The sequence below is a fragment of the Lepidochelys kempii genome, chromosome 2 (genome assembly GCF_965140285.1).
Source record: "Lepidochelys kempii isolate rLepKem1 chromosome 2, rLepKem1.hap1, whole genome shotgun sequence".
NCBI lineage: Eukaryota > Metazoa > Chordata > Testudines > Cheloniidae > Lepidochelys > Lepidochelys kempii.
In genome coordinates, this window is record NC_136381.1 from 197,695,747 (window position 1) to 197,723,044 (window position 27,298).

The 27,298-nt window shown below is 41.1% G+C and overlaps 1 protein-coding gene across 1 annotated transcript in view; it reads right to left on the minus strand.

Annotated features, from left to right (window-relative positions):
- The window catches only part of CMC1 (C-X9-C motif containing 1), a 69,064-nt gene that overhangs the window by 24,533 nt on the left and 17,233 nt on the right, over positions 1-27,298 (minus strand). Inside the window, exon 2 of the mRNA XM_073333409.2 lies at positions 25,079-25,171. Within this exon, the coding sequence (XP_073189510.1) occupies positions 25,079-25,171 (93 nt within the window). The remainder of the gene's footprint in view (positions 1-25,078; positions 25,172-27,298) is intronic.

Sequence of the window (27,298 nt, forward strand, 5' to 3'; positions counted from 1 at the left end):
AGACCTCTGATGAAGGGGCAAATCCCCTTGGGGACCTAGCTGACAGGGTATAGGAGTTTCCTGCATCACTAGTCCCAGGGCCACAGTCTGGGTATGAACTGCCAGGTGGGGGTGGACAGCGGAGAGACAGAAGCAGGAAGAGGCAAGACTGCCACCACAAATCAAGGGTCTGCAGCCTAACAGCCCCTACTCAGGGCAGAGTTGCTGAGGGAAGTTGCTTGCTGTGACTGGTGGACAGACACAGACAACTGAGGCTGCGATACAGTGCCAAGGCTTATATGGAATACCACCACGCATTCGATCAATGGCGGCTTCTGTGGCATTAGTGTGCATAGTAACCAAACAGTGAGTACTAGACCAAAAGATTATCTGTATAGGGCTTTATTAATAAAACCTGGTTTTAACTTCACTACACAGGAGCTACCACTTCTCCAAAATAAATCCAGTTACTAGATGCGCAAATAAAAAAGTTATGTAAACTGAAACACTTAGACAAGCGGAGGAGTTGAAAACAAGCCTTTGGCCAAAAAAAAAAAAAAAAACAACCAACTTCGTAACTGTGAAAGAACCAGATTACAGAAAGACTGGAAATCTGTTTGTCAAATCATGGCACAGCGGACTCGGGTCTGATCTCACATCAACCTGTGAAGTGCCACTGACTAATAGAAATACTCCTGATTTATACCAATAGAGGCAATAGCAGAATCAGGACCTACAGCTGCAACACCCTTAAAACCCCACATTAACACACAGTTACATCATCTGCATACAAACACGTTCAGAGTTTGGAAGGAGACAAGTGCTTGCATATCTATTGCGAGTGCACCTATAGGACCTGTTTTAAACGTTGGATTCCGGTAGGTTTTTGAAAGCTTTATTTGAAGGGTGTTTTTTCCCCAAAGCTTTTAATTTGAATGACAGAAATAGTTTTTAAAAGTAATATACCGCAAAAGGAATACCTATCTTTTCATAAGAGTAATGAGACAGGAAGAGCTAAAGCTGTTTGCATTAAAAAAGAACAATATTTAAACACCCAATTGTACTTTAAAAAATGTAACTGAAATATTATCTGTACATCCCATTAGAAAACTACGAGCAAAACCTGCATGTTTATAATTTAGACAAAGATGATATAGCTTTGTTTTAGAAGAGCATTCTGGTCATGTCTCTTTCCACAACACAAACATTCTACACCAGACAAAAATGAGATAGGACTGCTCAACTCCGACGAATTGCTCTCCCAGCAGTTTGGTAATGAAAAGTCAGTCATAATGATAGGTTTCAGAGTAGCAGCCGTGTTAGTCTGTATTCGCAAAAAGAAAAGGAGGACTTGTGGCACCTTAGAGACTAACCAATTTATCTGAGCATAAGCTTTCATGAGCTACAGATCACTTCATCGGATGCATAAAGTGGAAAGTACAGTGAGGAGATTTTATATATACACACAGACCATGAAAAAATATACATTGTAAGGAGAGTGATCACTTAAGATGAGCTATTACCAGCAGGAGAGTGGGGTGGGAGGAGAGAAAACCTTTTGAAGTGATAATTAAGGTGGGCCATTTCCATAATGATGTCCATACTGCAATAAAACTTCAAAAATGAATGCAAGTTCCATCACAGTTTTAACACTGTTCGCTGGCTTCTATGAGGCAAGATTCACAGAAAGTTCTCCACATAAATGACCTCACTCTGAAACCACAAGATATTGTTAGTTCACTACAGATTTATCTGAGACTTAATTTTTGGTAGACTGTAGCTGGGAGTTGATATCTGGGTGTCAGAAAGATGAAGATGAGAAGCAAATATGGAGGGAAGGGAGAATGACCCAAAACAGAAATAAAAGACATGGGTGAAAGGGGTTGTTGAGCAACAAGATCATGAACTTGTGGAAAGCAGAGAGTCTTTAATTCTCAGAGTCAGTGGGAGCTGAGGGTACTCAGATCTTTGCAGGATGAGAGAGAGAGAGCAATATCTAACGGACAGGACACTAGACAGGAGACACAAGAGACCACAATTCTCCTCTGCCACTGACCCATCGATTGGCCATGATCAAGTCACTTCAACTGTGACTCTGTTTCCCCTCCCACCCTTTGCCCATCTTGTCTATTTAGATAAGCCCTCTTGCGATGTGAGCTCCAAACACAGTTGAAGCATTTTCATAGATTCACAAATAAATAATAGCTAGGCCCCATTAGAGGTTGAAAACAGAGCATTATTCTGAACTCGTTTACAGTTGGATAATATGGAGTAACTCCACTGATTTAAGTATAATTACCGTGGATGTGCTCCCCCCTGGAAATGAATTCAGAATCTAGCACAAAGTCTTTACTTAACTGCTTCCAGGCTCTGAACCAGGTGAACTATTATTTATTAAAAAAACAAAAACAGAACACCCTCTTCACTAGGTAGGTATTTCAAGGATCTCTGATACCTTTCCTTTCAAAAATCAAAACCTAACATGTGTTGTATTAACATAAAACCCCTAGAGGGCAACTAAGCTTCAATTTCAACCATCTTAAATATTCAGCTGCTTAACTAGTTTACAGATTATGTAAACTATTTCCTTCAATCTTCTATTTTTTCATTTAAAAGAAGTGAGCCCTTTTCATGCTCAAATCACATTACAGCTGCCCATTTAATATAGATTGTCTCTGGATGGGCAGTAGTGATTAAAGTTCTCAATTTAACAAAGCTCAAATGCGGAACAAACTCCTTTCAACTGCAACAGTGAGCCACAATATCAAGGACCTCATTTGAACAAAAACTCACAAGAATCATAGATTCATAGATTTTAAGGTCAGAAGGGGCCATTATGATCGTCTAGTCTGACCTCCTGCACAACGCAGGCCACAGAATCTCACCCACCAACTCCTGTAACAAACCCCTAACTTATGTCTGAGCTTTTGAAGTCCTCAAATCGTGGTTTAAAGACTTCAAGGTGCAGAGAATCCTCCAGCAAGTGACCCGTGCCCCACGCTGCAGAGGAAGGCAAAAAAACCCCATGATCTCTGCCAATCTGCCCTGGAGGAAAATTCCTTCCCCAAATATGGCAATCAGCTAAACCCTGAGCACGTGGGCAAAAGAAGACTGAAGTCATATTGGCATCATTTCTTTAATATAAAGGTTTCCACAATATGAGACTATTATTCAGCTCAGAATATTCTGTGCTTCTGTTGTGGGTTTTTTTAAAGGCAATAGCGGGGTGAAAATATATTTGCCTGAGACTGTGACAAGCGTGAATTTGGGTCTATAATGATGGGTTTGCCTTGGAATGAGATACAGTTGAGCAGAACAGATGGAGGACATGCTGGGATATTTGTCTGGCCCTACTTGCACACTACCCATGGTTTAAGTTTTATATAGCAAGTATTTTATGAGCCCTGAAAGGGAAGAGAGGGCAGCAGGAAATTAAAATAAAAATCTAGAAAAAATAGATTAATCTCTTCTTTAGACTGTCTTAGATGACATATAAAATGTAATTGTAGCAATGTTGGTCCCAGGATGAGCCACGTAAGGTGGGTGACGTAATATATTTTATTGGAACAACTTCTGTTGGTGATAGAGACAGAGCTCTTCTTCAGGTCTGGTGAAGGTATTCAGGTGATGTACTGAGGGCTAGCCACACAGTGAACTCAATCTAGTCCCATCATTAAAGGTGAACTGAAACACTTGGGGGAAATAATTCTAAAGATCTGGGATCATGAAGAGTCAGATTCCGATACACTCACTTCGTAGAGTTCAGTTTCTGTTACTGACTAGGGAGCGGAGCATTCTCCTGAGGTTGGTGAGTGGTGAATTCTTTCTGTGCACATGCGAACTCCAATGAATCCTCCTACCGTCTTCATGAACAGTCTCTGAAGCACTGTCCCCACTTTTCACCAGACCTTGCTGCACAAGGGAGAAGCACGCCAGAAGGGGACATGTCTTCCCAATCCATCTTGCAAGGAATCTGCTGACATGTTAATGTAGCTGGAAGATGATAACATTTCACTGGAGCCACCTTTCACACAGTGGAAGATCCTTGAAGTGGGAAGAAAAAGGCAGCTCACTGAGGAGTCTACAGCAGATGTCCCCAGAGCTCAAGGGCCCCTCTGTGGATTTTGTAGAGCTACTAGGGGTCCTAGAATCTTTGATGCGGAAGAGACGGGAGGGCAAAACCTCCTCCACCCTATCTGGCTCCCATTACCATAATATCACAGCACGTCACCATCTTTTTAATGTAGTTATCCTCAAAACACTGTGTGATGTAGGGAAGTACTATTATTCCCATTTTACAGATGGGGAACCAAGGCACAGAGAGACTAAGTTACTTGCCAGCAGTCACACAGGAAGTCTGTGCCAGAGCAGAAAACTGAACATGGGTCTCCTGAGTCCCACACTAGTGCCATAACCACCAGACCATACTTCCTCAGAACAGTCTAAGAAAAGCCAAAAAAGGGAGCTCTGGATCATACCCTTAACAAGGTTATCACACTGAAATTGGAGGAGAGAGAAGAAGGTGCTATGAGCTTTACAAAACTTCATGACCATCTATTATTGCCAAATCAGTAATTAGTTAAAAAAATCCTCATTACATTCTGCACTATCAGTGCAGGTTTTAAAGACCTTGAGAGCAAGAGGACTAGACAGTTTAGAGTATTGTTTCTGCCATGCAGACCATTTGTGCTGTATAAATCACCCTACAGAAATAATTAAAATCAAATGCCCATTTAATGGCTTATGTGAAAAACTGATGAAACAGTCCAATTTCTAATGGAGAGCTGCCCACATCACCAAAATCACTATATACAATTAAAAGAATAAATGTAGAGGATAAAGAATTGGTGAAAATACAGACTGAACTCTTTCTAACCCCTAGAGGTGATCCCTTGAGGTCAGAATTGAGGTACATTGGTGGGACAACCTAGGAACATTTGCATTTCAGTTTCCAAAGGTTAACCTCTTGTCAATAAACAGAAGACTTCATTTTCTAGTGCTGCAATCTGGCAACTTTCATCAGTGAAAAAAAAACAGAAAAAAAAAACACCACCAATCTTTGCATTTCCATGTTTCCCTACTCAGGACAATAAAAATCTTCCACTTTTTGTCACCAGTGACACTAGTGGAATAGTCCAATTAGAGCCTTGATTAATTTAAGTACGTGAGTAGCTGCAATGAAGTGAATGGAACTACTCATGTGCTTAAAGTTCAGAACGTGCTTAAGTACTATCTCAAATAAATATGTGCTTAAGTACATCCCTAAGAACTTTCCTGAATTGGGGCCTAAATGAAGAAGGGCAAAACAGCAGGGAAGGTTAGGGTTATTATTAATCTGCTGAGAGAGAGGGACAAACAATTAAACTATCCCCACTAAGTAACATCTTCTAGTGATGCCATAAGAATTCCTTCTGAGTTGTAGTGTCCATGCTTGATCTCAGCCCCGCAGTGAATGTTTCTGGAAAGTGTAAGCAAAAACAGTTCAGCCATTTTGAGTTTCGTGAATATTTGGGGGAGAGAAACATCACACTTTATCCATATGTTCCAAAACTCTTGCATTCCCTTAACTCCAGCATAGCTGAAGAAAAACATCAAAATCGATTTGTATTAAAGTCCCCACTGAGGAAGGAAAAACAATTCAAGATTTGAGAAAAATCTGTTCAAGTCGTTTTCAGTGTTTAAAATTAGCATTTTTCTGCATGTCTGCTGGAATTTTATATTCCCCCGCCTCCCCGACATGTTTAACCAACAGTGGTTGACAAAGCTGAGAGGAGCAGATAAGGACACTTACGCTAAGGACTCCTTCAGTCAATGCCTCCATTAAGGACACCATATTTTAAAGGTCACTGATAAAACGATTTAATGGAGCTGAAGCATCTTCACAATGATTTGGAGTGGGGAGCACAGACCACTGGCTGCGTTGAGGTGAAAGATCACCCTGAAGCCCCCCCATCTTCCACAGTACAAGGACTTGGCAGTGAGGCTGTACCTAACCCTGACACAGTGCAAGGGCTGGGCCTACCCCAAAAACACCCTGGGGCCCTGTCCCTCTGCGCCACGTGTGGATGGGCAGGCTCAGCCCAGCAGGATCCAAGTGTGGAGGGGCTTAATGAGGGGGGATCCAGGCATGGGATGACCGGTTTCTGTGTGGGGTAATCTGGGTGCGGGAGGCTCAGTGGGAGATTTGGATGCACAGGGACTCATTGCAGGGGGATCTGGGTGCGGGGCAATGGGACTCTGCAGGGGATCCAGGTGAAGGTGGGGGGGATGGGACTCGATGGGTGGAAGGTCTGAGTGTGGAAGGTTCAGTGGGGGGTCCGGGTGCTCGGGGAGTGGGCTTGATGGGAAGGAGGTCCAGGTGCAGCTCGCTAGGACTCAATGGGGTGGGGTTCTGGATGTGGGGGGGGCTCATTGGCAGGATCCAGGTGTAGAGGTAGGGTGAGGGTTTAATGGGCCTGCTTAATGGGGAAGCCCCAGCTGCTGCCAAGGGGACACTGCATGCTGGGCTCCCACTTCCCCCGTGATTCTCCTATCCCCTTTTCTTCCGCCTCCCCACACCCCCCTCCTCCTGCCCTATTCCACCCATCTTCCTTCCCCAACCCCCTCACTCTCCTTCCCTCATTTCCCCCACACACCCCTTACCCGGTAGGGTTGCCAACCCTCCAAAATTGGCCTCGAGTCTCCAGGGATGAAAGATGATGTCAGGTGATTAAATCTGCACGAATACTTCCAACCAGAATGGGCAGCCCTATTACCCAGCCCCACCATGGACACTCGGTTGCACAGAAAACAGGAAGGCTCCCAGCGCACAGAAGGGGAACACGACTGGCACCCAGGAGGTGGCGTTTAGTTGCAGAGTCGGTGGAGCTGAAATGCAGCCTCCTTCAGCTAGACAGCTCTACATTTGCAGAAATGATGGGGGGCAGTGGCACACAACCCCGTGTGCCCCCCCATGCCTTGCCTCTGTTTGGGGGGCCATTCCCCCCCAAACTGCATCCATGGTCACCCCCCAGCCCCATGCAACTTCCCTGTCGTTTTCTGCAGGGAAGCACAAGAATTCTGCGGGGGTTGGGGGTGGGGTGTTTTCTGCAGGCATGCAGTCACGCAATTTTACTCCTGAGGGAATTCTGGGGATCTAAATGAAATACCTGGTCATTGTCATCATCCCCCCACACCAAGATGAATGGAAAGGAGACTATCACAAAAGTTTATGTATGTTAGCAAGGATTGTTGTAAAAATTTTAGCAAAGAGAAGGAAGAAATGAAGGAGGAAACCAGAACTGCCAAGGGATAGCAAAGATTAACTGGAGGGCGGGGGGAGGGGGGAGAGGAAAAGTAGTTTTCATTGCTGCCCTTACCAATTATTTTGACTAGAGTTCAGATTCACTGCATAAAACTACTACCCCAAAGCCTGAAAAAAGTAACTGACTGAAGTCTAATATTTGAGTTGCAGGCTGAGAATCCAAATATCCTGTTAAAACTTTTGTATTTTAAAGTCACGGTCATATGCCTCTCATAACTAATAGTGGGGAATGAGCACTAACACCACCAGCAGCCATCCTATAAAAATAAATGAACAATTTCTTACGTTTTTACAGACTGTCCCAAACTTTTCCTTTAAATTTTTGCTTTTACTTCAGACCATTATTGGGAACCCTCCAAGTGCACAGGAGTGTTTAAAAAGTATTCTATGGACTTATATTCACACCATAGCTGCTTCGTATTCCTCTCCTTCCCCCCCCCCCACCCCTCAAGAAATATTGACTTTTTTATTGAAAATAAAACATCTGTTCATTCTTTTGATAAAAAAAGTATTTTTCAAAGAAGAGCCCCTTCAGTTGCAGCAGTAGAGTATAACAGGGATTTGCCAATATTTGCAAATTTGGTGGAGTTGTTCTAACTCATAAGGACATTACTCTCAATACAGGAAATTGTTGCCTGTTAAAACATGCTGCAGAGCACTTAAGTCTATTTAACACTGCAATCCAGATATTAGACATATACAAACTCTGCTCCCACAGAAATCAACGGCACAGTGCACAATTAGGACAATCCTGAGCACTTCTGAAAGTCCTACCTGTTGTCTTTAACTGTTCGTCACTGTGAAATATTCATCCACCAATTTTAACTGTAAGATTAATACACTACTAACATAGTATGTAGACTATGAATTACATGTAATAAAAGTCTATATGCAAAAAACTCCAAAGTTGTATCGTTTGCACAGAATTATTTTCTTCTTGCAGTAGATGACGACAAAAATTCGGCATCAACACAGATCAGCATAAAGAAGTCCACGAGTAATGTAAGTACAAGCTAAAGAAGTGTGTCAATATCAACAAGGAGTAGAGGCTAGTAATCCTCCCCAAATAAACTAAGATCCCAATTTAGCAAAGTATTTAAGCACATAACTGAATTTAAGGATGTGAGTAACTGATTTAATATCACAATGGGTCCGCTCACATGCTTAAAGTTCGGGACATGCTTAAGCATCTTGCTGAATCAGAGACAAACAGAACTGCTTCCTGTTAAAATGGCTTCATTTGAGTGAGAAAATGACTCTTCTCTCTATATACTCTCTGATTGTTATCCAGGTTAGATGTTGCTGGGCTCTTCCTTTATCTCCCCAAAATCTCTCTCTTCCTCCCTATTCCTACTACCAAACCTCAGGTTCTTGCCTTAGGGCTTGTCTACATTACCCGCTGGATCGACGGGCAGTGATTGATCCAGCAGACGTCAATTTATTGGGTCTAGTCTAGATGCGATAAATTGACCGCCAAGCGCTCTCCCGTCGACTCCGGTACTCCACTGGAGCGAGAGCCACAGGCGGAGTTGACGAGGGAGCGTCAGCAGTCAACTTACTGCAGTGAAGACACCACATTAAGTAGATCTAAGTATGCTGACTTCAGTTACATTATTCACATAGCTGAAGTTGTGTAACTTAGATCGATCCCTCCCACCCCAGTGTAGACCAGGCCTTAGTCATCTCTCATCTCAACCCCTGCAACCGCCTCCTCTTATGGCTAACCTGATTTTTGCAACATTCCCTTCAAATCTAACTACTACATAAATATTATCTTCTATGCTCCCCATTCCAATATTGTAATAGCTCACCCTCACAGCCCAACTTCTGCCTGACCAACTTCCCCCACTCTGCCAACTTGGCAGTCCCTGGCCACTTTTCACCCAGAACGACTCCACACCTTCCCCAGCTGGTGGTATCCATCCTGATCCTGTGCACCACCTAGCCTTGCACTCCTCCAGATCCTTCTACTTTTGGCGAGTCTTCTGATCTTAATTTTAAAAAAATTTAATATTCTTTATAAAAAATTAACTAATCAGATGTTTATGCATCTGCATCTTAAAGCTCCCATGGATCTTGTACTCCTGTAACCTTTGTCCTCTCTATACTCCCCCTCCTTGATTAACCATCATACCTGTGAGTAAGACTGTACACTCTTTGGGCCAGAGACCTGTCTTCTTATTTTTCTTAAAAGTGCCATATACATCTACTATACCATATGAACAATAACTACAATAATGATGATTATAAATGTATTCAGGGGTTTTACAAATGGGAGTATAATGGGCTTTTAGTCAATAATATAGAACAACTTTTTTTAATAAGCCATTAAGTTTTGTAGCTATCTTGTTACCAAGGGCTCCATTAAGTACTATGTCAAGAAGGACAAGCACTTTGGGACAAAGGGCAGATGGCCTTACCCTTCAATGGTCTCAATTAGATGGCACAAAATTCAGTATTTCTGTCCCGCAGGAAATTCCAGTATTTTGTATTTACACTCTTAAATGAAACAAAAAGTTGAAATGTCAAAATTTTGATGGGACAAATTCTGAAAATTGTCAATTTAGAAACACTGAAACATTTCAACATTTTCAACAGAAACAAAACAATCTGACATTCCTGGAATAAAAATGTTTCACTTCAGTTTGCTGAACTGAACTGCATTTCCCTGTTGCCTGATGGGAGTTGTAATTCTGACCCTCATTCTCTCTCTATGGGCCAGGCTCCCTGGCTGGATTACATTTCCCATAATGTACCCAGGGCCGTGTAATGACGCACAACACAAAGGAATGCAGTTTTATGGTTTTTTGAACTGATTCAAAACCAAGCATTTCACGGCAGTTCAGGACAGGAAATATTCCAATTTCGGTTGACCAGACCTGAAATGAAATATTTCATTTTCCTGGTGGTGGTGGTTTGAAAATTTTCTACAAAAATCAAAATTTAAGTTTGAGATAACTGGATTTTCCACAGGAAAATCATTCCTGAAGAAAATTCCCAACCAATTCTAGTCCCAATCTTTTCTTTCACCTAGTCAATCCCAGAGGTAACGCTGGGCAATTACTTAAATGCCCCAAAGGCTGTGTAATATGGCATTCCGCAGAGTTCTGTTGGGTCGTCATCCTGTTAAATGAGGTGAGCTGAAGGGGAAAGAGTGGGGACAGTTCAAACTAATATACTATCAGTAAGTGAATGACACACAGCTTAATTCTTTTTCATCTGACCTGAATGGTGGAGTCTCTTTGCGGTGCATGTGTGTGTGTGTAGTGGAGACTGGGACTTGAATAAGAGCAAGTTACAGCCACGGCTCAGTCTACATGAAAGTGAGATCTATTTATCTATCTAGGCTCTGATATGGCTCCATTGCTGTGGTAGCTGATGCTGGTTGGGAGGAAGAAACATCTGAAAAGTGTGGTAATGGTGAAGTGGCTTCCCACTGTTATTGAGGATTTAGCCCACCTTTTGTAAGGGAAGTTGCACGATCAAGTTGATGCTTCTGGGTACCCAAGAATTCCAGGATTTTCAGGTAAAAGCTGTGGATGGAAGCATCCTTTTTATTTCTAGTCTGACTTTGGGTGCATTATATCTGCTTTATGAGATCAACTAGTTGAAAGCTTTTCTGCTATTGGTTTGCAGTTTTGACTACACAATGAGAATCACTTAACCAATGGCTCTTTTAATCAAAAGCATAGTCAATTTTCCACTGTTGAACTTAATCATTTCCACAGCAGACACATTGACTTCAACAGTAGAAAAATAACCTATTTCCAGTGTGAAAGTAACCCCAGGGTAATATTAATAATGTATACAGTATGTAAATATTTATGCAGATACATAAGGAATATAGCATGACCTCTTGAAATTTTAGGTTTACTTACACGAACTGCATTAGTACCAACTGCATTATTCCTGAATGTAGAGTGAAAGGGGGGGAATTACTGTTTAAGTTGCCAAGGAACAGTTTTAAATGGTTAAGCAGATGCAGTTAAGATAGCTGTGGAAGTCATATGTTGCATTTCCAGAGTACTGTAGCAAGCACTTGTTAACAATATGCATTACCATGTGCAGCTATTCCATAGTAACACATTATTCCAATGTTATTTTCAGAGTAGCTATATGTGACATACGCTTCATATGTCAGAGTATCTGTAGATTTCTATTTCCACCGATGTAAGGTGTAATATTAATTACCCTGAAAGAAACCCAAGCATGTACTCACAAATAAGTGGTAAGAGTGACAGACAAGTGACTACCCGCAATATAAACAAGAGCTGAATCAAGTACTAAATTTCTGGGAAGGGAAACTATGAGGAATTAGCCAACACTGTATATAAGCTACCTCATTATGCTTCTTTAAATCTCTCCTTAAAACTTTCCTTTGCTGTGATGCCTAAATAAACCTGACAGAGGTTAGGCCACTGGAGTGCTGAAACCAGACCACTTCCTATTATGCTGACCAACAGTGTTTCATTGCTACTTTGTAGTCCCTTGTCTATCTATAGATAGCTGAGATCTTGTCTTACATTTAGATTATAAATTCTTTGTTGTATAGGTGTATAGTACCTATAGCAATGGGATTCTGGTCCATGACTAGGGCTCCTAGGCGCTACGGTAATACAAATAAAAAATAATAAGGAAAAAAAAAAAACACACTATGGAACAGATCCTCCAGCAGCTGTGCATCACTCCACCACTGCGCAAAGCTGTCCTAAAATTGACTTAATTGGCCACAAGACCATTCCTTTGCATAAACCAGTGGTTTTCAACCTTTTTTCGTTTGCAGACCCCTATAAAATTTCACATAGAGGTGCAGACCCCGCTGTGAGATGGGAGGATCCCAGAGCCCAGGCTCCAATCCACGCCTGAAAGTCTACACAGCAATGAAATAGCCCCGCAGTTTGAGCCGGCTGGCACATGTCTAGTTGCTGTTTAGACTTACCCTAAGTGACAGAGGATGGTAACATTGTCAACAACAATGGACAAATAAGGGAAGGGAAGTGATTTGGGGGAAACAAACTCAACACAGTGAAAGCTAAGGACCGTATAAAATAGTGGTGATCTATCCAAGTGATGACAGAAAGACAGTAGGAATTGAGAGACTGGACAGAAGTAGGAAGATCAAGATGGAGAAGCAAGACCTCTGAACCATCAATACAGAAGTAGTTGCTGAGGCTGTGAGAGTAGTTGAGTTAAAATGACTGCCCAGGAATAATGTGTAAAGTGAAAGGAATATTTCCCCAGTTCTCATTCTCCCTTCACTGTTTAGAAATTGTTAACTCCATCTCTGATATTTATGCCTTCTACCAACTCAACCATTGGAGAAAGGTATGAAAACCAAACAACTATTCTCTTCCTCTCTTTTTTACAGGATAAAAATGCATCAGTTCTGCAAGTGTCCAGGCACTTTTAATCAGTCTCAGACCTGGAAGAACAACTTCCCTCCTGAAACTGGATCTCCAAGTTAACACCTCAACACATTGCTTGTATATCACAAAAGCTGAGAAGAAAATGCATTCGTAAGCAATTTACTGTTTAACCCTAAGTCAGCTGGGTCAGAGTTCCTGCCCAGGCCATTAATGCAAATACATTAGAGCAATGTCTCAGGCGATGAAGTGAGCTGTAGCTCACGAAAGATTATGCTCAAATAAATTGGTTAGTCTCTAAGGTGCCACAAGTACTCCTTTTCTTTTTGCAAATACAGACTAACACGGCTGTTACTCTGAAACCTTCTAGTTAAAGGGTATTTGTTAACTATTTACAGTGCCAAAATTACAGTATGTATGTTGTGTAGGGAGAAAATTATGTAAGATTCTGATTCTTAAGTATAAACCAAGATCAGCTTCTTAAGAAAGCCAAAATGAAAGATTTAATAAACTGAATGTAAATAATCTGACATCAAATGTGCCATCTATGGGCATTAAACTATCAATACAGATAATTAGGTATAGATAATTAAAATACGATAGAAGGTAAAAGAATCAAAATGAAGACAGTCCTGGTAGGAATATGGCAACCTTGCTGAAATTGATATTCATTAGGGTACTCTTTGCATGAATAGGGAGCATTTGGACTCTGTGGTCTTTATCAGAGCCCCAGCTGGTAATGGCTGAAGGTTAATGCCTTACCCCATTCTGTTCAATTTTCTGTCCTAATTAGTCCTCCAAATCTATAGCTGTGAACACCAAGTGTCTGTGCTCAAAAGAAACTAATTAATGCTAGCAAATTAGATCAAGTCCAAAGATCCAACAGCCAAACTCTTAAATGCTCCTTGTTAATAGGAAGTGTAGCTGTCAATAACTGCTGTTGGTGGCTATAATGAGGCCTCTTTCTTTCATTGAAAGTGATTTCATTTCTCTTTGTCCTGGTAAAAGCTGTTCCATTCCCCCACCTTTCTCTCCCCCCAACCCCTTCCAAAAAACAACCTAAGTTGCAGTGGTGAAGCTAGCAGTCTGACCCATTTCCTGTAACGAGCTGGGCTGAAATGACATGAGAAATCACAGGAAAAGTTCCCTCCCTAAATTATGTTTTATTCAAGTCTTCATGGAAGTCCTATCATTTAGTTAGAATATCAACATTTTCATTAATGAACAATATGCTTTCATATTTCCTTGAAAATGTCTTAATTAGTTTAACAGAGCTAGGCCTAAAAGCATCAGAAGGAAATCAACAGATCTAGGTCCAATTTCTTCAAATTGTAATTTACATATAGCTGTTCTGTTTGCCTAGCTTGTTGGAACAAAACTCAATAACGATAATCCCTCTAGAGGTTGTGTTAATTCACAAAGTTAAATAGGATGAGAGTAAATGCTCATTGGAAGTATATGGGGCTGAATCAGTATTTCTAAAATAGAAACTATTCTGCATAAAGTGATAGTATAAAGATTCATCTTCCTATTCTCAACAACAATGTTCGGAGAAAAAAGCTAATTTATAACGGCTCAAAATAAGACTACACATTACCAACATAATCTAAATGTATCTAAATGTTATACACATAAAACTCCAACACCATATGTACAATACCATTCAGAGTAGCTACATATATAAACAGAATGGCCACATTAAACATTATTATAATACAGGCATTTTAATATTCTGGATAATAAACAGAGTAGCAGAGGATAAAGATTTCTCCCTCTCTCTACCTGCAGCTTTGCTGCTGGATTGAAATGAAGTTCTCATATTATATTGATTTTCCTTTCCTATAAAAATCAGACTGCAAATAATAAGGCAGCATACTTTTTTTTACCTTCACATTGAAGGCTATACCAATCATATAATCATGATTTGTTGAATTTATCCAACCAGACTTGGCATCCAAATCTCAATTATATATCTTCCAACCAGTCAAAACACAAATGAGCAACTTCAGATTTAAAAAAAAACCAAAAACGCGAGAGAGCCCGCGTGCGCAAGGGAGTTCTATCTGCATAATCAAAGAGTGGCAAAGTCAGCTGGCTCAGTTTTCATTAAATAATTATCTAGATATTTTTATTTTTTTAATAAGCCTCAATGTCTGATGTTGCTATGCAAATTACTCAGTTTACTGAATAATCTAAATCCTGAGTAGTTCCAGAATTTCTATTTTAATGATTATACAACACTTCAATTTTAGTAATGCATTTTCACCACTACACAAGGCAGGTGAGCAAATTCCATTTATGATAATGGATGGTGTATTCCTTAACTTTAAAAATGTCATTATATAGCTTTAATTTTCCCAAGAGAAACAGGATCAATAAAATTGTAAACATGCTAGCTACTGGGCAAATCTTGATCATAAAACTCTTGGTGCTGTCAGTCATGGACCAACCAACCAATGTCAGCTGTGCTTCAGTACTCTGATGGCAGGAACCAACAGGTTAATTTGTCCCAACACCTGGAGAGTGTTTGCATTGATTAATGGAACTTGGTCCTCTTTATTACAAAAGAGAATGAGCAATGCCAGTGAATAGCATCAAGCTGAGATCTACTAAGTATTTCACACATTTTCTTATCTACATTTCTTGTAAGAGAACAGAATAAGCCCGTTATTTATATGGTAGGAAGTGCTACTTAAGGTGTCCTTGGGCATTTAAATAGGCAGCACCACAGTGTTGTCCAAGCTTAGGGCTCTCCTTTTGTGGGTCTTGGATATGTCAGGTGCAAGGGTCATGGTCTGGAGCAGGTGGCCCCTAAAGGGACAGAAATTATCCCAGTGACAGGACTGTTGAGTAAGTGTATATAACTAAAACTATGGTTGACACTGGCCATGCTCTACTGTCGGGAAGCCTGCAGTAGCGTTGCATCCCATCATCTTCACTAAGTATCAATATGGGCCCTGGGCAGAAGAGGGCTAATGGGGAAATTGGGGGAGGGGAATTAGGAAATGCCTTTTGCCAGCAACACTTTCCTAACTCTTCTTTGATAGCGCTGCCAAGTGTTTTTAAGAGTTTATTCAGCCATATGCATCTACAATTGCTCTAATTATACACTTTTTACTGACCACAGAAATCATTTTTAGATTTTTCACATAGCAGTTTGTCTCAAGAAAGTCTTAAGAACACAATGGGTGGAAACATATCCTCACATCTTCCTGTGTTACTACTCCTTTTCTCCCCTTCTCCAGAAAAATAAACTCTAACCTCTCACAAAAATGAATGTAAAGTCCAGTTCACAAAGCCAAGCCTACATGGCAGGGAGAGAAAATTCTAATTGCAGTAGTCCAAGTCAGACATGCAGTAGGGTTTCCCAGCAACATTCTGAAGTGGAAACTAATCGCATGTCCAATCTTCAAAATTTGCCAATACAAGTAGGACCCAACATCATCCAAACTGTGTGCATATATTCATGAGTGGACCTTCCTAATGGAAGAAACACCTTGTCAGAGATGAAATCAGGTTTGGATGGATGAGTCTGTTGCTAGCTGGATCTGCCTCCAAAAAGTTTATTTCTAGCTCAGTTTCCTAACTGAACACTGTGATTATTACCTATGTATCATAATTACACAGTCACCTACACGCAATCTCTAATAGCTTGTTGAACTCAGGTTTAAAGTGGATTGCAACAAAAAAAATGGTTCTACTTCTTACCTGTGGCATAGTACACGACAGTAACACTGAATAAAAGTTTGACTGTTGCGACTGGGGGTGAGAAAAAAGTCCATATTTTGTTTTATACAACATACAAAGGATATGAATTATGGCCTATATTTTCAAAAGGGACTAATGACTTTGGATGCTGACAGTTTTGGGGTTCCCAATTTCCAGCAACAAAGGCCTGATTTTAAGTGTTGGGCATCCACCTTCTGAAAATCAGGCTCCTTTAAGTTTTCTCGAGATGCACACCAAAATCACAAAATGTAGGCATATATAATACATACCCTGCACCTATAACTATTCAAATACTTTGGTCTTTAGAACTCTCTATGTCCATCCCTGCCACCAAGTTAAAGAATTTCAAACTCCAAGATCCTAAGGACTTAATTCTGCTCTCTGTTGCACTGGTGTAAATATAACAGTGCAGAATCTAGTCCTAGCTGTGCCATAAGTGATCTTGAGAAAATGGTATATAGCACTTCACAGACTGCAGCCACTAAAATTTATAAAGTTTAACACCATTACTGATGGGTGTTCCCTGTTCTGACAAAAAGCAGGCTTCAAAGTCCCAGGAACTATTGGGATTGGCAGCTGAAGTTGTCAGAACTCCTGTCAATTTCAGTTGCTACAAGCAAATATAACTTTTCCAATATCACTTACAGACTTTGGGTGCTAATGGGTTCCTGAAATCTGTAGTGATTAAACTTTGAAAAACATTTTAAACATTTTAAGTTGTAGAATTAGCTTTTAAAGTTTGTTTTGAATTTCATTTTAAGTTTTTAAGAAAAATGTGTTTTGCTTAAAAAAACCATTTTTCATAAAAGCAATAGCTGCAGTCATATTAGATAAAGAGTCTTCTGAAATCACTGATTTCTGTATGATACCCAGAATGCACTGAGGCAGAGGTGGGCAGGTCTTATATAATTTCACACCATGTCACATGCTATTGCTTGCAATGTCAGTGAAATAAAATATCACACAAAAATAGTTTCCCTAGTGGTACTTGTATGAAGAGGGATGTGTTTTCAAAATAAGATACAATACTTGTGAGATAATGTTCCATTATCAATATATTTCTATTCAATGTGATGACAAACCCATAGATTTAACTACTTTATCTGATGGATGTTGGTGACTAGAGTGTACCATTAGTGACAGGTTTCAAGAATGGACCTATGTATATTTCAGACAGTCAGAACATCTTAGCTGCAAAATAGTTTTTCCAACAGTATTACTTATTAATTCATACAGCACCTTTCAATAGAAACATTCTTTTCAGTTATATATAGGGATCACTTTAACCCACCACTGAAATGTATCCAGCTCTGGAGAGAGACGGAGCAGTCAAAATAGTGTTAGCAATGCCAAGCTCTTCAAGAGAAAGCTAGAAGAGTCTCATCTAATTGAAATGCCAGTAATTTAGATATGCAGTGTAGTTGTAGCGCTGTCAGTCCCAAGATATTAGAGAGACAAGGTAGGTGAGGCAGTATCTTTTATTGGACCAACTTCCGTTGGTGAGAGAGACATTTAGATAGGCAAATGTAGTTAACCAAATTGAAACATGGCCAGGTGAGATGCCACTATTTTTACAATAAGCTGTTAAACTAGCAGATGCAATCAGGACCTTGTTTTTTCCTCTCACTCAAAAGATGGCAACTCCAACAAGATTATGCCTGACTGATGCCCCGTCATGGGGTTGTTTAACTGTGATTCAGATCAAGATATATTAGCTGTGACACTCTGAGTAAGTTTCCCAGACATGAAGAACAGCTCTGTGTAAGCTTGAAAGCTTCTCTCTCTCATCAACAGAAGCTGGTCCAATAAAAGATACTACCTCACCCACCTTGTCTCTCTAAAACATACATGAGGACTTTTGCGTGCTTAATGATTCTATTTGGACAGAAATTGTGCTTATGCTTTCTTTTTTATTACAAGGAGTACTGTTTACTCTGATTAGCACCTCTCCTTACACACTAACAAGACATGCTTCTGTCCAAGAATTAATTTCACAATGGTATTAAAAACAACTAAACTTAGCCCCCCATAGAAAATATTAATTTCAAATAGATAATTTGTTTTGCTTAATGATGAGTATGAAAATACACCTCTTCTAACATTTTGTTTTATGACTTATGAAGGCAAGAAAGTAAAGAAGGAGCTGCTGTATGTACTACAGGGGCTCTGAATAAATTCTGGCAGATTCGGAACCTACCCATTACATGATCCCATTTCCCTTTGGCACATACTCTCAGTTCCTCTCTTGTTCGCAGAACTTGGGTTCTTCTTGCACTTCTTAGCGCATCCCTCCCACTTTCCCTGTAATTCCAAAACACATACAGAGTAGCTCCTCAAGTTAGGGGTTTGGCCAAACTGACAGAGGTGAGAGACCTGTGCCAGTTCCTTCCCTCAACTGTTTTGTTCACAACTGCCATGCTCCATTAAAGGAATCTCTTTACTTTGAAAGGGACATCACTTCAGAAAGTATTGTCCTGTTATTTTGATCAACTGGACTCCAGAGAAGCTATTATTCCAAGAGTGGCCACATATCCTCTGCCATGATCCTCCATGTCCTAAAGCAATGCTGTATTTCTGCTGGTGTGTCCATATATTTGTAGCACTAGTGCAGGTTCCCAGAGTTCATTCTCAGTATATAGGATATGCAAGAAAGAGTGGCTGTGCATGCTTTGGGTTTTTTAAGATCTCCATTACCCTAGTCATTTCTTATATTCTAATGTTTACTTCTCTCCCCTTAATCAGACCAAGCTATCCACCAGCATAGTTGGATAAGTTGTGTGTAACCTTTGTCTAACTCATGGGTCCCCAGGGCTCCTTGCAGAATGCATTCTTCTTTGGATCTCCTCCTAGTCAATTCCTTCTTGTTATAGAACTTGATGACAGACAGTGAGCTCTCTATTCAGATCCATTTTCTCTCTCTCTCTCTCTCACTCATGCCAGATGTACTGTGTATCAGAGCTATGCTCAGGCTCTGTGGGGGGGCTCCCGGGTCTCACTGTCTGTCATTTATCCCCTCTTTTCCCCCTGAGTTTGCAGCCTTTGCGGAATCTCTCTGCGGGCTACCGCCCACAAGCCAGGGTTTGGCTCCTGTTCTTCTCTTCCCTTTGCAAGGGGAGAAGATCTGGCTGGAACAAGGACCAGCCTCTCAGGCAGCCCCTAGAGAATCAGTTTTAAGGGCTCAGCCTCGCATAGTCGATTGCCCCTCCATGGGGTTTACCTTCTACCCCTCTTCTTGGAGCCACATATTGCCACCGGTCAGGGCAACTTCGGCAGTAGTGCGTCTCACGGTTGTCTCCTCCTCAACTGGGCTCCCTCTGTTGCCAGCACTCCTGACGGAGCAACCTTCTTCCTGTTCACTGCCCCTTCTGGTGGTAAGTTTCACTGTTTTAAGCTCCTTCCCCTCCAGGCTGAGCAAGCTTTGCAGGTGTGCCTCATTAGCATGGAACAGGCCCAGAGGAGCTTGATAGCCTCCTTCATACCAGGGTGAGGACATGTCCCTTCACAGGTTCCCATAAACAGGGTGGATAAAAATAAATGATTTTTTTTTTATTTAAAATCAGATTTTTTGATAAACTGCTTTTTGACAAAAAAGCTATTTAGTTTTATTTAAGATACGTTATAACTCAAAGATATCTCATCATGGAATAGGGATTATAAATTCTAATTCTATAGTATGAGACAATATATTCATGTCATGTTTAAGAAAAGATTTGTAAATGAGTTCCAATAGTTCATGGATTAGGGACCCAATCTTATGGGGTTCCAGGGGCTTCTGTATAGATTATTTAGGTTCATCTTTCTATCTATGCAATGGGACTCAGTGCTCAGTCTAGAAGAGATCAGATCACCATCAGAGATGCTTAGTTTTGCAGTTCTCAAACTGTGGATTTGTGTCTCCAGAGATAACATGCTTGCTAACAGCAAAAATGTTTTTAAATAAATAAATATAGAGAGGTGAGAAATAACAGACCTCAACCCTATTGTCCCTCTGCAAATTTGTGTACAGAGTCAATCCCTTACCTCTCTCTAAAAGAACAAAGTTTCAAAAGTTCAATGAATAGAAGATGGTTGGGGGTGGAATATATCTGGACAAGGAGAAGTCTGGACATAAATTGAGAAGGGAGGGACAGGCAGTAGAAACAAAAGTGAAATTGTTTGAGCAGCATATTCCAGAAGCCTTGAGGTCTTTCTGAGTGTAGCCTTCATTGATTTTGAGATTTACCATACCATTCTCTCAGTAGAAGGGAAAACCTATAATGGCAGCAGGCCGTAAAAGAGACCCAGTTTGGGAATAAGAACCATTCCAGAAATATATGTCTGTTGATGATGTTTTAAAGAAAGCCATACCAGTGAACTGGTGGAAGTCACTTAAGCACTTGGATTCAGAGACTTTTAGCAGCAGTAGCTTCTTCTGCTGGTATAGAAAGAATATTTTCTTCCTTTAGACGAATTCATTCTGAACTGAGAAATCGTTTGGGACCTGAAAAAGCAGGAAAGCTTCTTTTTCTTTTCCAGATTATGAACAAACAGGAAAATGAAGGTGAAGACGACTGAGTTAGCTGCAGAACCCAATATTCTAAATTTCTCATGTTGACCTGGCTGACAGTCTATTTAATTTAAAAAAAAAATTTAATTTAACTATTTTAGCTACAATTTTAACAGAAACAAACCTATTTTAAAAACTTGAATGTTTAACTACATTCAAAAATTCATATGCTTGTTTTGTTAAAATATTATATGTTTGCTGTTGAAGAAAAAAATCCAGAATACATAACATTGTGGTGACCTAGAATCCTATTTTCGATGTCTCCGACTCAAGGAATATTTCCAACACACCTCTGAACAAAATACCAATCCACAGAGACCTTCCTACCAACACTACAAAAAGAAGGATTCCGGGTGGACTCCTCCTGAAGGTCGACACAACAGACTGTACTTCTACATAGAATGCTTCCGCCGACGTGCACGGGCTGAAATTGTGGAAAAGCAGTATCACTTGCCCCACAACCTCAGCCGTGCAGAACACAATGCCACCCACAGCCTCAGAAACAACTCTGATATCCTAATCAAAAAAGCTGACAGAGGAGGTGCTGTTGTCATCATGAATAGGTCGGAATATGAACAAGAGGCTGCGAGGCAGCTCTCCAACACCACTTTCTACAAGCCATTACCCTCTGATCTCACTGAGAGTTACCAAAAGAAACTACAGCATTTGCTCAAGAAACTCCCTGAAAAAGCACAAGAACAAATCCACACAGACACACCCCTGGAACCCCGACCTGGTGTATTCTATCTGCTACTCAAGATCCATAAACCTGGAAATCCTGGACGCCCCATCATTTCAGGCATTGGCACCCGACAGCAGGATTGTCTGGCTACGTAGACTCCCTCCTCAGGCCGCTCCCAGCTATCTTCGAGACACCACTTACTTCCTGAGGAAACTACAATGCATCGGTGATCTTCCTGAAAACACCATCCTGGCCACTATGGATGTAGAAGCCCTCTACACCAACATTCCACACAAAGATAGACTACAAGCCATCAGGAACAGTATCCCCGATAATGTCACGGCAAACCTGGTGGCTGGACTTTGTCCTCACCCATAACTATTTCAAATTTGGGGACAATGTATACCTTCAAATCAGCGGCACTGCTATGGTACCCGCATGGCCCCACAGTATGCCAACATTTTTATGGCTGACTTAGAACAACGCTTCCTCAGCTCTCGTCCCCTAATGCCCCTACTCTACTTGCGCTATATTGATGACATCTTCATCATCTGGACCCATGGAAAAGAAGCCCTTGAGGAATTCCACCATGATTTCCAACCATTTCCATCCCACCACCAACCTCAGCCTGGACCAGTCCACACAAGAGATCCACTTTCTGGACACTATGGTACTAATAAGCGATGGTCACATAAACAGCACCCTATACTGGAAACCTACTAACCGCTATACTTACCGACATGCCTCCAGCTTTCACCCAGATCACACCACACAATCCATTGTCTACAGCCAAGCTCTATAATATAAACCGCATTTGCTCCAACTCCTCAGATGGAGACAAACACCTACAAGATCTCTATCAAGCATTCTTACAACTACAATACCCACCTGCTGAAGTGAAGAACAGATTGACAGAGCCAGAAGAGTACCCAGAACTCACCTACTACAGGACAGGCCCAACAAAGAAAACAACAGAACGCCACTAGCCATCATCTTCAGCCCTCAACTAAAACCTCTCCAACGCATCATCAAGGATCTACAACCTATCCTGAAGGACGACCCATCACTCTCACAGATCTTGGCAGACAGGCCAGTCCTTGCTTACAGACAGGCCCCCAACCTGAAACAAATACTCACCAGCAACCACACACCACACAACAGAACCTCTAACCCAGGAACCTATCCTTGCAACAAAGCCTGTTGCCAACTGTGTCCACATATCTATTCAGGGGACACCATCATAGGACCTAATCACATCAGCCACACCATCAGAGGCTCGTTCACCTGCACATCCACCAATGTGATATATGCCATCATGTGCCAGCAATGCCCCTCTGCCATGTACATTGGTCATACTAGACAGTCTCTACGTAAAAGAATAAATGGACACAAATCAGATGTTAAGAATTATAACATTCATAAACCAGTCGGAGAACACTTCAAACTCTCTGGTCACTCGATTACAGACCTAAAAGTTGCAATTCTTCAAACAAAAAAACTTCAAAAACAGACTCCAACGAGAGACTGCTGAATTGGAATTAATTTGCAAACTGGATACAATTAACTTAGGCTTGAATGGAGACTGGGAGTGGATGGGTCATTACACAAAGTAAAACTATTTCCCCATGTTTATTCCCCCCCACTGTTCCTCAGACATTCTTGTCAACTGCTGGAAATGGCCCACCTTGATCATCACTACAAAAGGTTCCCTCCCCGCTCTCCTGCTTGTATTAGCTCATCTTAAGTGATCACTCTCCTTATAGTGTGTCTGGTAACACCCATTGTTTCATGTTCTCTGTGTATATAAATCTCCCCACTGTATTTTCCACTGAATGCATCCGATGAAGTGAGCTGTAGCTCATGAAAGCTTATGCTCAAATAAATTGGTTAGTCTCTAAGGTGCCACAAGTACTCCTTTTCTTTTTGCAAATACAGACTAACACGGCTGGTACTCTGAAACAACAATTTAAATGTCTGTCTGGTGATGTTATCCTCCTAATACAGCATGGCAAGAAAATCCTCCAAATATTAACGATTAACCTGTTGAACTGGAGATAGTTCCCCTCCCAATGACTTCGTAATTTATCGTTGGTAAATGAAATAACCATTCATTTTCTGATATAGCTGTAAAACTAATCTGAAAAGTTTTCAAAATAAATCACTTTAAAAATGTGTAGTGTGTACCTTCTAAAAATGAAACCTACATCTATCTCTGAGTTGTGAAGAGTATGTACTGAAGGTTATAACAACCAATAAGAATGCACTTTTATGTAGAAATCCATGATTAAATTGAGTCTTCCTAACTAGTGATTTAAATCAAATCCACCCAGCCCATAAAGTAAGTCTTTTCTCACTGAAGATCTGCTTGCTCTTGTGACTTTCTCTACTTAGCTGGAGGTAAACTAGGCTATCATTCAGACACTTCACAAAAGCATTCCAAGCTCAGGCTTCCTGATTCTTTACTACTACTTATACTCCTCGTCTACCATTGGGATATATCCCGATTAAATTTGGACAGACTTGTTGACTGTGTCCCACTCTATATCCTTACAATTCCTGGAAGAGAAAATTAATCAACTCCAAAATATTTAGCAAAAGAAATAATTAGAAAAATTTGCTTTATAACTATTAGCCAATGTTACCACCCAAAAACATTTGTCATAGAAAAATAAATCCAACTGTTAGCATGAGAAAATCTCTCTCATGTCTGCCAAAACTTAATTTTTCCAAGGCACATGGAAAGTAGAGAACATCTGCAAGAAACATTCTTTTAAACAGAGATATGTAATATTACAGTCAGGAAGCCCCCTTGTAAACTGATTACACGTGGGAATTCCACTTTCACTAAAGGAACACTGAAGAGATTGTTTTGGGGAAGTTATTGCTGCTGTTTTCCTCTTCCATCACACCCTCCAGACAAAGACTTTGAAAGATTTCCCTAAGCCTAACTTAGCTTCTATCCAAGTGCCTTGTTACAACATTACATTGGTAAAGAGTTTACAGGTTCCAGTTCTTAATATGCAGCTGAATTTCCTTCTCTGCCTGGGACCAGTCTCCTCAGTTCAAAGTTTTTATCTTCCCAGCGTTCTCGTTGTCTTCAGCATAGGCGGGGAAAGAGAGAGGTGGTCTCATGAAGTCCCACCTTGGGGGGTGGGATAGCTCAGTGGTTTGAGCATTGGCCTGCTAAACCCAGGGTTGTCAGTTCAATCCTTGAGGGGGCCGTTTAGTTGATCTGGGGCAAAAAATGGGGATTGGTCCTGCTTTGAGCAGGGGGTTGGACTAGATGATCTCCTGAGGTCCCTTCCAACCCTGATATTCTGTGATTCTGTGAACTAAAGCCAGTCTGACATTTTGTAAGCTACAATACTGGCCTCTAAGCAAATGGATGAGAAGCAAATCATACATAATAATTCACTGACTATTTGACTGAGGTGAAGGATTAAATTCAGGTCTTCCGATAAATATTTCGGTCTTACCTTGCACTTTATCTGAACATAGTTCTCTGGCCTTCTCTCTCATCATTTTTGGAATTAACACATCTTTTTCTACATGTCTCAGCTCAAGTTCCTCTGCAAGAGAGCAAAAACATTGCTATGTTTCAAGGAAAGCCATATTTCAACTTGCGGAAACAACGTAACACTGTTTATAGATGACACACTAAATCTGGCACAAACAATCAAAAGAATAGTGAGGTAGGAGAAGAACATGAAGATATTAAAATCAAGAGGCAAGCACATGTGATTATCACAAAAGATGCACAGTTATATCAGATACAAATATAAATATTATCTGACTTTTTGTTTTGGTATCATTCACTGTGCATAAGGAACCAGAAACAACTGCTGGTAAGGCTGGCGTCTGTTTCTTATTAGCTAGCTTGTCAATATGGTCTGGATATAAACTGCACAGTAGTTGAAAAAAAAATAGTAAATTGAAACAGAACATTATTTTCTACTTCTACTTCCACATTTCATCATTATGCATATTTTGTATTTTTCACTCAGATTCATTGAGAGTGGAGAAATGTAACACACTCAAGTACAACTTTAAACTGTGTTTTAGTTTACTATGTTTACTCTTCTAATGATGTTAGTTTTCTAAACAGACTGCTTAACCTAAAATCTCCTTTTCTGGATTAATTTAAATCAATAGGAATAAATATGAATGACCAGAACTCAATGTTTAAAATACTGTCCCAGTTCTTATTTTGATCTCTTTGATGATGGAATTCAGATCTCCCAGTAAAAATAGCATTTCGGACCATTATTAATTCAACACACATCATTTAGTAATACTATACTCCTTTTCATCCCCAAATTGAAAAAAAGACATTAGGATTCATCTAACAAGCAGAGATAAAGTCACTCAAAGATTGAAGAATGTAAGTGAAAGAGATTTGTCAAGAAAAGCCTACTGTCCACCATGGTTCTACAGATCATCCTAGTCTGTTTCCTTCAATGCACACTTCTCAATCTGCATAGATTATTTTTCAGAACACCAGAACCGTAAAACTCACATTACACTGTTATACTTCCCAGATCTGCTCATACCCCAAGTGAGTATCTGATTTAGACTATATACACCATATATATATTCGTTCATAAGCCAAATTTTTTTAGTAAAAAAGGGACACATCAGAGAAGGGGGTCGGCTTATGAAAGGGTATAGAGTGGGAGAGGCAGGACACAGACCCTCTGCCCAACAGAGAGGGCAAGGAGAGGCAGCACTGCCAGCAGAGCCAGAAGGGAAGAGGTGGGGCCAGAGTCTCTCTGCTTCTGGCCACGCTGCTCTCTCCCGAGTCTCCGAAGTAGCTGCAGGTCCGGGGCTGGCAGGCTGCGGCTGCACCGCCCAGCCACAGCCCACCAGAGCACGCTGCTGGAGCAACTCAGCTAGGCCAGAGACATCCTCCCCTGGCCCGCCTCACAAAAAATTTCCCCCACCAGTTACTGTCCCGGCCCATCAGGGTAAGCAGCTGGTGGGCCAGGACAGTTTGTTTACTTAGGTTTACCTCCGTTCCTGAGGACGCTCAAGGTAAACAAACCATCTCTGCCCGCCAGCAGCTTATCCTGATGGCCCGAGAGCCAAAGTTTGCTGAAGTGAAAGAATGAGGTATTCAAGAATAGGCATCCTTGATCAAACATTACATTATATAGCTTTTCAAATATCAACTAATTTACTTCTCAGGGCTTGGCTAAACTTGCGAGTTACAGCACAATAAAGGAGTCCCGGGCACACTAGCTCACTACCCATCCACACTGGCAAGGCACGTAGAGCGCTCTGACACTGCGGCCACAGCACTCCTGGTACTCCACCTCGGCGAGTGGAATAACGTTTGCTGCGCCCCCGCTGGAGCGCCATGGCACCAGTGTGGACGCCCTAGTCCTATAGTGCACTCTGATCCACCTCCAGAGGTGTCCCACAATGACTGTGCTAGCCACTCTGGTCATCACTTTGAACTCTACTGCCCTGTCCTCAGGTGACCAACCATCAGACCCGCCCTTTCTCTGGGGATTTTGAAAAATCCCTTCCTGTTTGCTCAGCCAGGCGCAGAGTGCTCTCAGCGAATCTTACCAGGTGACCATGCCTCCACGTGCCAGGCGAGCCCCAGTATGGAGCAACAGAGAGTTGCTGGATCTCATCAGTGTTTGGGGGGAGGAAGCTGTCCAGTCCCAGTTGCGCTCCAGCCATAGAAATTA